Below are 11,731 nucleotides of genomic sequence, written 5' to 3'. Positions count from 1 at the left end.
TTTCGAGTCACAGATTCATATACTCCAGAAAATAAAAACATCTTCAATCTTGTTGTATCTGTAGTCACTGCTTGTATGCTGAGTACGAACACGCTGTTACTTATAGTAAAAACATTAAATTTAATATAAAATAAATTTTCAACGAATTGATATGGTACATTTATAAAATGCACAAAATTACTAGAATATTATTAAAAGATTCAATAAAAATATATAATTTACCATTTTATAATAGATTGCAAAACCGTGTAAATTTTACTCAAGGTAATAAACACTATAATACTTTTAATTTTTCTTTAAATTTTCTAATATTGTGTAATTTGCAGATATTTTAGCACGTGAAACGTTAGAAAATTATGAAAAAAAAGCAAATGTGGAGAATGTCTTAAATTTAGATAATGATCCTAAAAGCATTATTAAAACTATTCAACAAACTTATAAAGATATGGATGTAAAAACGGCTCTTCAAGCTATGATTAGTTTGAGAGATGCGCTAATAAAAGATGAAACACTTTCCAAGCAGAAAATAAGAAATTCTGAAGAATTTGTACATATGTGTCAATTAATTCCATCAGGAATAAGATCATTACCCATAAATGATCTTGTAGCAGTTTTACATACTCTATTGCTTTTGAATGTATCTGTTCACTCTTCACTGGTTCAATCATTACTTCAATTAGTACGTGTTCAAGTGAATGATTTATCTGTTGGACAAATAATGCTATTGTACAATGTATTAAAGGAATACTCAAGTACCACAGAAAATAAAGTACCACTCACTGAATCTATATGTATTGCTTTGCCCAAAGTTTTTCAACAAAGAGCACAATTTGAACTTAATGACCAAAGTTATAATTTAATACAAGCTCTCAAGTTTTCTTGTATTATACACGATACAGAAACAAAACTTTACATTATTAATATTTTATGCAGACATGATATAAAGCCAAAAGATATGAAAGATGTTTTTCGTGCATTATGTACTTTAAGAAAATGGAATCCAGTTTCTTCAAGACTTTTATTTAAAGTAAAAAATAAAATAAGAACCAATTGTCAATATTTAGAATTCATGGAGATACAATCATTACTTTCTCTTGTTTCTAATAAAGTTGTAAAGGGGTAAGTATTAAATTATTGAATTAAGTTAATTTGATTCCTTCATTATTATTATTTCAATTCTGTCCACAGAAATATAGAGTTTTATAGTGAAGAAATGGTGGATGCATTATGCAATGCTGTATTAAATAACAACACTACTTTTATGGAATGTACGCTTATTTTAAAATATCTAAATAAAATGCGTCATGGAAATGTTGATTTGCTGGATTATTTGTCTTCAATACTTTTAAAGAATAGAAGTGTTTTAGATCAATGTACAACTTCTTCCATTGATCATTTTATGAAAAGTCTTATCATAGCTAATTATAAACCACCAAATTGGGAAAGTATACAAACATTGTTACTTGATTTCGTTAAAAGTTATGATTATCCCTTGAGTGATGCAGCATCTGTTGCTTTTCGTTTGCTTTCATTGGATTGTTATTGTCCAGAATTAATAGAGAAAGTTTTTGTTATATATGAAACTCACTATTTGAAAGTAACAAATAAATACACTATGTTGAATGTTTTAAAATTATATTGGTGTATTAGACTCCTTTATCCTGAATATACTGGACCTATGATAAATGAAACTATATTAGACAAAACTTATACATATAACATGAGAAATAGAGATCCTTCCTTTCTTGAAAGTTTGGAAAGGGCAGTAGGAGATGCTAAATATATAAAGAGTGATTTAAAAACAAAATCTGGTGAATTAATTGGTAAGAAATGAATAAGTAATGGAACAGTCATAATGTGAAATTAATATTCAGAAGTTCTGTATTCAGATTTTTCCTTTTATCATTTTAGATCATGTTATTGTTATACAACCAAATGGTTTACCTTTGGATATTAGGAACTATAAAGACATTAAATGTGTTGATGAGCTGGCTGTACCATCAGAATGTAGCAAGTAAGGCATACTGCATTTTTTAAGTATGTTTATATGATAATAATATAAATGTAATATATTTATTTTTTACAGAATTCTTTTGTTTTTATTTCCAAGAATGGCATATTGCATTAATAAAGGAAATATATTAAGTACAGTGCTGTTACCATTAAAAGCAATTGAAACAATGAAAGGATATTATGTTATTCTTATAAATCCATATTTATGGGAAACTTTATCTTATGGTGAAAAAATATCATATCTTCAGCGAGCTATACAATCAAAATGTAATATTGCAAATATTCCACAGGGTTAGAAGTGTTGTTAAAATTAGGAATTCCAATATAAAAAGAAATGTGTAGTGAATGGTTCGTTTAACAATTTATTTATATGAAAATATTTGTAACATCAACAATAAAGTTGTATGATTCTGGACTATATGTATTTTATACATACTTCTACAAAATTTGTATTACATCATAAGAAGTAAAATGTCTTATATAATAATTTGAATATATCAATGAGTATTTTTATAAACATAGAATATAAGTAACACATATAGGTAATAATTATTAATACATAAATCATTTCATATTTTCCTTCCTTTTTTTCTTCTTTGCCAGTAAATTATATCGACATTGTCACTATTATTATAAAAGATATATTTCCGTAAACTAATAATATTTTAAAACATGAGAAGGAGTGATGTATTGATGACAAAATAAACAAAATATTAAATAGCACCAAGTAGCACCATTTTTTTTATAGTTACAAATGATTATTAATATTACTGATTTAAACCAAACAGTTTTAAAGCATTGAAAGCAGTAGCTAAGGCAACCTCTTCTGGAGAAATTTGCATAAATGCTGCTACCATCTCCACTATTGCAGGCAAGGCACATGGTTCATTACGTTGAAAAGTACAATAACGATGAAGAAATGTCATGGATCTTTCAGTAAGAGCATCTTTAACGTGTACAGGCAACTTACTGGCTCTAGTATTTGGATACATAAATGGAGCATCTGTTTCTACTAATATTCTTTCTAAAGGTGCAAGTCTTCTTTCCAATAATTGTCTTACTCCGCTATCAGATTTATCTTTACATAAATATCCTGTAATTCCTAAATAAAAACCATGATCTAAATAAATTTGTGCTTCTTTTGCAGTTCCAATAAATGAATGAATTAACACTGGTGGTAAACAACTTTTATAATGATCCAAGACTTCCAAGACATCTGTTTGAGCACCTCTTTCATGTATTACAAGTGGTTTGGTTAGCTGGCATGCAAGTTCTACTTGTTTATGAAATACAGCACGTTGTGTCTCAGGATCAGAAAAATCACGACTATAATCTAAACCACATTCTCCTATTGCTACACATTCTGGATTGTTAGCTATGCTTTCAAGTTCTTGTAAAGTATCAGGATTTTCCCAAGACTTGGCATCATGAGGATGTACTCCAGCAGTAGAATACAGAGTACCCGGATATATCCTGGTTAACCGTAATGCTTCTTTACTGGAACGAATACTTGCACCTGTTACCATAATTTTTTGTACCCCAGCATCCTTTGCTCTCTGAATTACACTATCTAAATCTCTGCTATATTTTTTATTTGTAAGATTGGCACCAACATCAACTATAATATAATTTTCATAACACTGTGTCATAGCTGAGGAAATAGTTTTTTCCTCTGCATTCGATGCAGTAGCATTTTCAGCCATTCCTCAACGTTTAGTTACAATATCTGAAATAAAATAAAGATAGTAGTTATTAAAATGTATTATTCATATTAAAAAATATACTAATGTAATGTAGTACAATAATAATAGTTTAAAGCATGAAATAATAAAAACAGTTATGCAATATTTATTAAACGAGTAAAGATATTAATCAAATTTTATAGCACTTAGTTATTAGCGAATTTATATTCATTCAATATATATTGTTTATTGAATTCCTAAACCATTGGAAAAAATATTTCATACATAATCATAGTACTTAACCTATATTAACCAAAATAAAAGAAAACAACTTATACATAATTACAAATATGTAATAAATATAGTAAAAATATGTTTTAGACACTAACGATAAAATTCAAAATACATCTGTTGCCAGCTCGTCGAAATAGTCTCAAATTAATCCGTGATGTCAAAGTCTGAATTCTTGAACGTGATTTGTAAGAACACTTGAGATATGTATTATGTACATAAAGATATTTTATCAATTAAATTGTAATTTTCTTTTTCTTCGTGTATTTAGAATCAAAATATTAATACATATATGTACATACACAACGATTAATCATGTAACGATACACGCAATATATAATATTGCCCTCGGCACAGTATGATTAATTCCTTTAATAAATTGATTCAATGCGAAATATATTGGCTCTCAAAGCATCGAATCATGCAAACATTTGCTGTACAAATTATATTTTTAGAATTATATAAAACATTATTTTCTAATTTATATGTTATTAGTGCTCTTTGTACATATTTATTTATTAAATATGATATTTAATTTTTTCTTATAATATAGTAGAATTCATGAGAGAACATTATAGTTGAACTACAAGTTTTCGTTTGTTCTGCGCACATTAACAATGATTGGTTTAGTACATTCTGTAATTAAGAACAACGCGCATGTGCGTTCATGACTATCATAATGCTAAAAGTATATACCCAGTGATCCAAAATCTTACACATTCTTTACATTATATTAAGTACGACATGGGTTGACTTAAAAAGTTTCAAGTAGTTTTAATTAGTTTCAATAAATGTCTGAAATGTTCAAATTCTTAAACTTCAAAAATTTATAAATTCCCAAAGTTTAAATATGTAAAGATTCTAAAGTTTAAAAATTCTAAATTTGTAAATTTCTAAACTTCCTAAAATTTTGTTCATCGTGTATTAAACTGACATAGTAGAGGTGGTAGAGGAGAGTTATGAAAAAGCGAGGCTAAGTGGTGAGGCAATTTTTTATGCTCATTTGAACCGCGTGAAATGTTAATATTCTTCCGTCATTTGGTTTTAGAATTTGTTGTAAGTATTCATTGTAATATCGTAGTTTATTTTGTATATAAAGTTTAATAAACTATGTACTATGTATTACATAAACTTTCACTTTTTATTATTTGTTATAAATACTGAACCGATTCAACTTAATTTCATAACCACTAAAGAGAATGTAATTCAAACCCATAATACTTAAAATACGCGGGAAATACATACTATTTGGACGATTAACACAAATAGTGGTGCATTAATTGTGCGGCTTGAAAGATCTACATTATCAAAAACATTTGTGTAATTATCATGAAGGTATTGAGTTTATTTATTAAATAATTAAAATATCACATAATCATAAAAAATAGACAAACAATTTATTATTTCAATAATTCTAAATTATTCATATAAACAGTTACTTTGAACATTTTAATCATTAATTCTTTTGTAGAAAAGGAAAACAAGACGTCAGCTTCTATCGGAAAAGGAAGCTATTGCTAAACAGTTGGTTGATAAAGCAAATTCAGTGATAAATCCTTTAGAGCCATTAAATGATTTTCATAAGTATACAACTAAAGACAATCAAATTATAGAACTTTCTTGTATGAGAGCTAAGGATGCACTGCCAGAATGCAGATTTTGGATATTTGATATTATGGAACGTAACATGAAATCTCTATATGAGCAATGTGATTGGGGTTGGGATCCAGTTGTTAAACAAAAAGAATTAACAGAACCAGCAGCTTGGTATTTAATTGCATCCTCAAATGATGTGTATCTTGGATTTTCTCATTTTCGATTTGATATAGATAACAGAGAAGAAGTATTATATTGGTACATGAATTTTTTATATGCATATTTGAAATTTTTATTAAAAAATAAGAAATACAAATTTCATTTTCTAATACAGCTATGAAATACAGTTGGAAACCATAATACGAAGAAAAGGGCTTGGTCATTTCATGATGTCAGCTCTTGAGTCTATGGCATTGAAAAACAAAATGCGTAAAGTAGTTTTAACTGTATTTAAACATAATCCATCAGCTGTACAGTTTTTTTATGCTCTTGGGTAATAAAATCTATTTTATTATTGTAATAAGAAAATTATAAATTAATGATTACAAAGAATCTATAATTAATAGAAAACAGAAACACAGAAAAACAATTATTTACATTCTTAACATTAGTACAGATCTTTTAATATTTGTAATAGAATATGTATACATTGCAAATCTATACATTACATTTTCTAAAATATTATTACGACTAGTATGAAAATGTTCCATTTTATGAAAACTAAGATTCTTCCCTTTTAATATAATTACAGAACATAAATAAAAGAACTTGTTTCTATGTAGTTACATTGTAGAATTTAAATTTACTTTCATTGAGTTAAAATTTTTAACTAAATATTCTTAATAATAAAGAGTGGTCATAATTTTTATGATCCATTAAATTTTATAAAAAGAATTTGAGTTTTTAGAATTATGTTTACAAATATCTATAAAATATAAAGCAGTAAAAATGATGAGAAGAGTAGGCTAGTGTACATTAAGGCCTAGTCTTATTATATATTAATATTATTATATTAATTATAATATAATCAATTAGACTTAAAAGTAGCCTGTACACTTAAAAATATTTTTACATCACTAATTTTGTAAAAATGCTTACATTGTTTATAACATTACATGTATCTTTTTACCAACATTTTTCAGTTACAAATTGGATAAGACCAGTCTACCGGTATCCGACGAAGTGCATTATATTATTTTAAGTAAATTTGTAAAATAAAGTCAATGGATTAATCTAAGACTGTGTTTTGTGGAACAAAACTGATAATATTTGGTGTGGACATAAATTGACAATAGGAGATTTCAAAGATGGTCCCACATTATGAAATGTGAGAGGAGCTTTACTAATGATCCAATCATCTACATAATTGAGGAACTTTGTTAAATCAACTTTTACTGATTCAGAAACGTTAAAATGTTGTGAATAAAAATTGTCATTCCAGCACATATTAATAGCTGCTTGATGCAATACCATTCCAATACCCTTACCAGCTCCTTCAGGAATGGGGAATACTCTAAAGCTAACAATATTTAAACCTATAGGAAAATCATAACGAAGAGGCGAAAAATGAGCATTCAGATCAAAAGGTAAAGTATTATGTGGATGCATTGCAATTATTGGGTGCAATAATTCTTCTGATGCTAAATGACCATGTAATGATAATAGTCCTCCTGGGTGATTTGTTGATGGTATTGAAGATGTACAAAGAGGTTTTCTTTTTTCAAGAATAAACGTGAATAAATGATTTGTTAATAAGTTGTCTGTTATACCTTGACCCAATCCTCTATTGTCATCTTGAAGTAACCTCCGATCTTGCATGATCTATAATCAAGTATTAGAATCTTTGTAGTATCATTTATTTTTACAGAAATTTATAATAAATAATAAATACATACTTCAATTTGTCCAGATGCCATGGAACTTACACCTAACGGTTGTGCTGTTACTACTGTTAATCTAATTTTTTCATCTTCTATGTATGCACTTGCTGCCATTGGATAATAATTTCCTTGTGTAGGAAGTTTCGGAAATCTTTGGCGTTTAATTATCTATGAAGTAATTATTATTTATTAGACATATTAATAAATTTATGATTTGATATTTCACTTACTGTTACTTACATTAAGCCCATTTAAATCTGTGAAAAATTGGTCTCCTGAAGCTATATCTGTACTCAATCTCATAGCAAGTTCATAATTTTGTGTTTCTGATATATTAATTTCATTAAATACATGTAATCCAAGTCCATCACTACCAGGTGAATTGTATAATGTACAAGTGTGACGCACATACGCTAATTCTACAAATACTTTGGATACAATAGGTCCAGTTATTAAGTGTATAATACATTTGTTATCCATAAACACTAAATCCGGTTCTGGTTTATCGGGTAAAAATAAATAAGCTCCACTTTTATCTTTACCAGAACCTCTGGTACTATATTTAACAAATTCTAAGTGAACAGGAACTGTTGTATTATTGACTCTTAAAGCTTTCAGAAGTCCTGATTTTCCAAAAGAAGCTGACAATTCTGGGCGTTGCGTAATAGAAAATTCTTGTGCATTAGGTACTACTTGAATTTGATTAAAACCTAGTATTTTTGGAAGGTTTATATCTGTATTAAAAACAGTTACATTTGCAAGGTGTACCTCCCTGTAGAGTGGAAAATAAAATATTAAATGACTAAACAAAATGAAACAATACTTAGACTAGAAAAAATTATACCGTGGAAATGATGATGTAGACAGAGCATGAATTATGTATGTTGTAATACCAAATCCAGGAACAGTAACTAAAAATGATAATTCATATCTAGCAACAGTCAATGCAGCAGGGCCAATCCAAATTGGAGAAACCTGACATTGTACTGGTTGACCCATGCGATCAGTAACTCTAACAAATGGAGTAGATACAACTAATGTCTGTACTTTCGTTCTTTGTCTAGGGACAGAATTATATAGAATAACTTTTTTCAGAGGAGTTTCCTCTCCTAATGTAAGTACATATTTATCCCCTGCACTGGTATGTCGTAATCTAAAATGCAGACAGAAAATTGTTTAGATCTGATAAATATAAAAGTTGATTTAAAACACTCTGATTTAAAAAATTTTTCTTTGACCTTGATTCATCAAGTGAAATATAAACAGCGTCTGTATCAACGGTAGATTCTTGTGGAGTTTTCAATAAATGTACCACCGATTGTTGTAGCACATGAGCAGAATTATTTAAGGCCATTATCATTTTCTTAGCATAGTCAACAACTACTTCATCTCTGGCAGTTCCCGTAATGCCATCATGATGTTGAAATAAAGAGTGCCACATTCTTGCTTTGCTCAGGCGCTGTGCAAGAGTTCCTTCCACCAAATTATCATTACCTTTGGTCCAAGCTATAGTTGTCAGTATTTCTGATGCTCTCAATAAACTCAGCAGCACACGATCTAATCGTTTATGAAAAGGCCTAAAATATACTTAATAAATATTTGTTAGTAACTAACTGTTATTAGCTTGTGTTTAAATATACCTTGAAGTATAATATCCACTCCAGTAATGATCATCTCTATCAGAATATGTGAAAAAATCTCCAGATAATGTAGGAAACTCATTTAAATTATGTTTTTCTCTAATTGCATTAAAATATTCGCTTAATGTTCCAAATTTAATTTGGACATTCATTTGTTGATTTTGGTTCATATAATCGAAAAGTTTCTGATAATTATTATACTGAGCATTCCACTCAGTAAAATGGGTGTATCTAAAATCGTCTCCAAGTGGTGCCAACACCACATCTGTTTTAAAAAGTTGAGCTTTTTTACGATACTGATCTAGTAGAAGGGCAGCTCTTTCTGCTACATTTGCTTTAGTTATAGCTCGTGGAGCTATTTTCCATGGACAACTTAAACCAAAATTTTGCAAGCGATAAAAGTCAAATTGACAACATATTTTTGGATCTGGACCACAAGTATGTGGTACATCATAGCTATAAAATGGCATTACATGTGTAAATATTTCTGTTGATCCATCATTGTCCCATAATTGTCTCCACCGAAATTCTAACTGTTTATGCCTAGCTAATCTTTTTTTAACAGAATAATGGACCCTTTGTATTAGTACATTTTGTAATCCTGCACCTTTTAAAAGATATGGCATAGTTGGGGAAAGTCCAAATGGGTCAATAGTCCATCCAGAATTTGGTACATAGTCTAAGTTGTATTTTAACCATTGATGACCTTCTGTAAGCTGCATTAGTTGAGAAATCCAATGGGAAACAGATTCATCTGGCATAACCCATCCTCCTGATACAATTTCCAGTTGGCCATCATGAATTAATCGTCGTACCACATTATGTGTTGTTTTAGATTGGTCTTCCCACCAAAGTTGGAAAAATGATATTTCTGCCCAAATAAATTTGCGTCTTCTATCTTCTGCCAATTTTGTTACCATATTATTTAGTATGTTACGTGTTTGAAATGTATAATACTTCTCAAAAGTACTGAGCCAACCAGGATCATTATGAGAATGTGGAACTACAAAAACTTTTAATTTTCTATTTGGATGCCACTGCTTCTCATCATATGTAATGTCCCATCCTTGTTTCCAAACTCCCCCATCTACATTATCAAATTCTAATTGTCTGTACATCTCTAACATTTGTATATCTACTTCTGGTACTTTCTGCATAGTAAAATTACATTTAAGTACTTTTCCTAAATGAGAGAAACTAGAGGATACAGATTGATTATGATGATTTATAGGATAAATCACTGGAACAAAATTTTTTGCTTCTGCCACTTCTTGTAAAGCATTGATAACTTCGTGATGCTTGTTAATGTCTTTTTCTAACTTTGCAAGTCTATTCTCGAAATGTAACCACTGATTCTGAAAGAATACAGTAATATAGTAATAAAAATAATTTATATAATAATAAAAATAACTGTAAAACTTACATCATTAACAGAAAGTTTAGATCCTTGTCCTGGTGGGAACAGGGCTAGATCCATCATTAAATATATCATAATACAACAGGCAAGAAATAAGCCTGCACCAAGAATTGCTAATGTTTTTCTAGTCCTCATGTTTGCACATTTACTACTTTAAATGTAGTGTTGTTTTGTATTGAACAAAATTATTACTAACATTTAACAGGAATAAGAAATTAAATTTTATTTTGGAATAAAATAAAAATTTACAAATTATACACAAATCTTTCATTGAAAGATTTCATTATTTACAATTAAATAACTAATATTAACTCATATAAAATAAATTTCATAGAAAATTACACATTAGCATTATACTGACTGTTAATTATTCACTTTTGTTTGCGATTGCAACTGACTTTTCGCGACTACCGCCATATCTTTATATGACCACAAGTACATTGCATACACGTATTTCTAGTAATAACACTGTTGCTTTTAACTCATAATATTGTGGTTACGCGTTCGTAATTACATTTATTGCTACCAGGAACACACACATATATATATGTAGATATAGTTTATGCAAATGAAAATATTCATATGCCTGTAAAAATTATATCTAAAAGAAATTTAGGTTTTCCGCCACTTCGTCTGGCTTTCTTTTAAATACATCGTGGCTAACAAAATATAAGAGTGTCTTCTTTTCAGTCACAATTTATTTACGAAGAAAAAAGAAACAATGAAAGAAACATGATATTCCCTTAATAGCTACTTTAGAATCTACATATTTAAAATATGAATCTAACACCATACTCTAAATTAAATTTTGTAGCACGGTCAGCAACGCAGGTCAAAATTCTTCAAATTTATAAATGTCAAAATACAAAAAATTCCAATATTTGCAAATTTCAAAATTAAAAAATTAAAAAATTTGCAAAAATCCATGTTTTTGAATTATAGAAAATAGTGGTGCACGCGTGTTGCCTATAGGATGACCCTACCATTCTTTGCGTATTGTGCAATCAGGAAGGGTAGATATTCTTAGTTTCTTACTAAATCTTTCTATGATAAGTGAATATTTGAATTGTTGTACATATTTTGATTATCTTATTCATATAGGTATCATATCTGCACATATCTTGAAAAGGTCTTTTTCGAATTTCATAAGACAATATGTGCATGTACACCTAGAGCAAATCTGAATTCCCTAAGAAAAATGGTAATGAAAGA

General features: G+C 28.7%; 4 protein-coding genes across 9 annotated transcripts; 2 read left to right on the top strand and 2 right to left on the bottom strand.

The window, feature by feature from the left end:
• Positions 1-32: 32 nt before the first annotated feature.
• On the top strand, positions 33-2,428 carry LOC100875267 (uncharacterized). 2 transcript variants are annotated; one of them, XM_012283775.2, is made up of 6 exons: positions 56-154; positions 236-264; positions 327-1,119; positions 1,189-1,823; positions 1,912-2,014; positions 2,087-2,428. In XM_012283775.2, the coding sequence occupies exons 3-6, from the start codon at positions 446-448 to the stop codon at positions 2,307-2,309; spliced, it is 1,635 nt and encodes a 544-aa protein (XP_012139165.1). In that variant the 5' UTR covers positions 56-154; positions 236-264; positions 327-445; the 3' UTR covers positions 2,310-2,428. The 2 variants fall into 2 exon arrangements, with proteins under 2 accessions (XP_012139164.1, XP_012139165.1); XM_012283774.2 differs by having other exon boundaries at positions 33-264.
• LOC100881572 (3'-5' ssDNA/RNA exonuclease TatD) lies at positions 2,351-4,513 on the bottom strand. Of its 3 annotated transcripts, none has more exons than XM_003702580.3 (2): positions 4,085-4,513; positions 2,351-3,739 (listed from the first exon to the last, which is right to left on the bottom strand). In XM_003702580.3, the coding sequence occupies exon 2, from the start codon at positions 3,714-3,716 to the stop codon at positions 2,781-2,783; it is 936 nt and encodes a 311-aa protein (XP_003702628.1). In that variant the 5' UTR covers positions 3,717-3,739; positions 4,085-4,513; the 3' UTR covers positions 2,351-2,780. The 3 variants fall into 3 exon arrangements, with proteins under 3 accessions (XP_003702628.1, XP_012139175.1, XP_076392155.1); XM_012283785.2 differs by having other exon boundaries at positions 4,289-4,513; XM_076536040.1 differs by lacking the exon at positions 4,085-4,513 and adding an exon at positions 3,999-4,016.
• A 215-nt stretch (positions 4,514-4,728) lies between these two features.
• Positions 4,729-7,337, top strand: Naa40 (N-alpha-acetyltransferase 40). 3 transcript variants are annotated; one of them, XR_013039469.1, is made up of 5 exons: positions 4,729-5,042; positions 5,458-5,840; positions 5,917-6,075; positions 6,725-6,909; positions 7,024-7,337. XR_013039469.1 is itself a non-coding variant. In XM_076536055.1 (5 exons), exons 2-5 carry the CDS (start codon positions 5,316-5,318, stop codon positions 6,798-6,800), a joined length of 624 nt encoding a protein of 207 aa, XP_076392170.1. In that variant the 5' UTR covers positions 4,729-5,042; positions 5,183-5,315; the 3' UTR covers positions 6,801-7,029. The 3 variants fall into 3 exon arrangements, 2 of the variants coding, with proteins under 2 accessions (XP_076392170.1, XP_076392168.1); XM_076536055.1 differs by adding an exon at positions 5,183-5,321 and having other exon boundaries at positions 6,725-7,029; XM_076536053.1 differs by having other exon boundaries at positions 6,725-7,029.
• alpha-Man-IIa (alpha-mannosidase 2) lies at positions 5,458-11,236 on the bottom strand. Its single transcript, XM_003702581.3, has 8 exons — positions 10,881-11,236; positions 10,526-10,710; positions 9,103-10,457; positions 8,701-9,039; positions 8,307-8,615; positions 7,703-8,234; positions 7,478-7,630; positions 5,458-7,403 (listed from the first exon to the last, which is right to left on the bottom strand). The coding sequence occupies exons 2-8, from the start codon at positions 10,652-10,654 to the stop codon at positions 6,816-6,818; spliced, it is 3,405 nt and encodes a 1,134-aa protein (XP_003702629.1). The 5' UTR covers positions 10,655-10,710; positions 10,881-11,236; the 3' UTR covers positions 5,458-6,815.
• Between the last annotated feature and the right edge of the window lie 495 nt (positions 11,237-11,731).

Source organism: Megachile rotundata, chromosome 10 (genome assembly GCF_050947335.1).
Source record: "Megachile rotundata isolate GNS110a chromosome 10, iyMegRotu1, whole genome shotgun sequence".
NCBI classification, from domain to species: Eukaryota; Metazoa; Arthropoda; class Insecta; order Hymenoptera; family Megachilidae; genus Megachile; species Megachile rotundata.
This window is presented reverse-complemented; position numbering and strand designations above follow the sequence as displayed.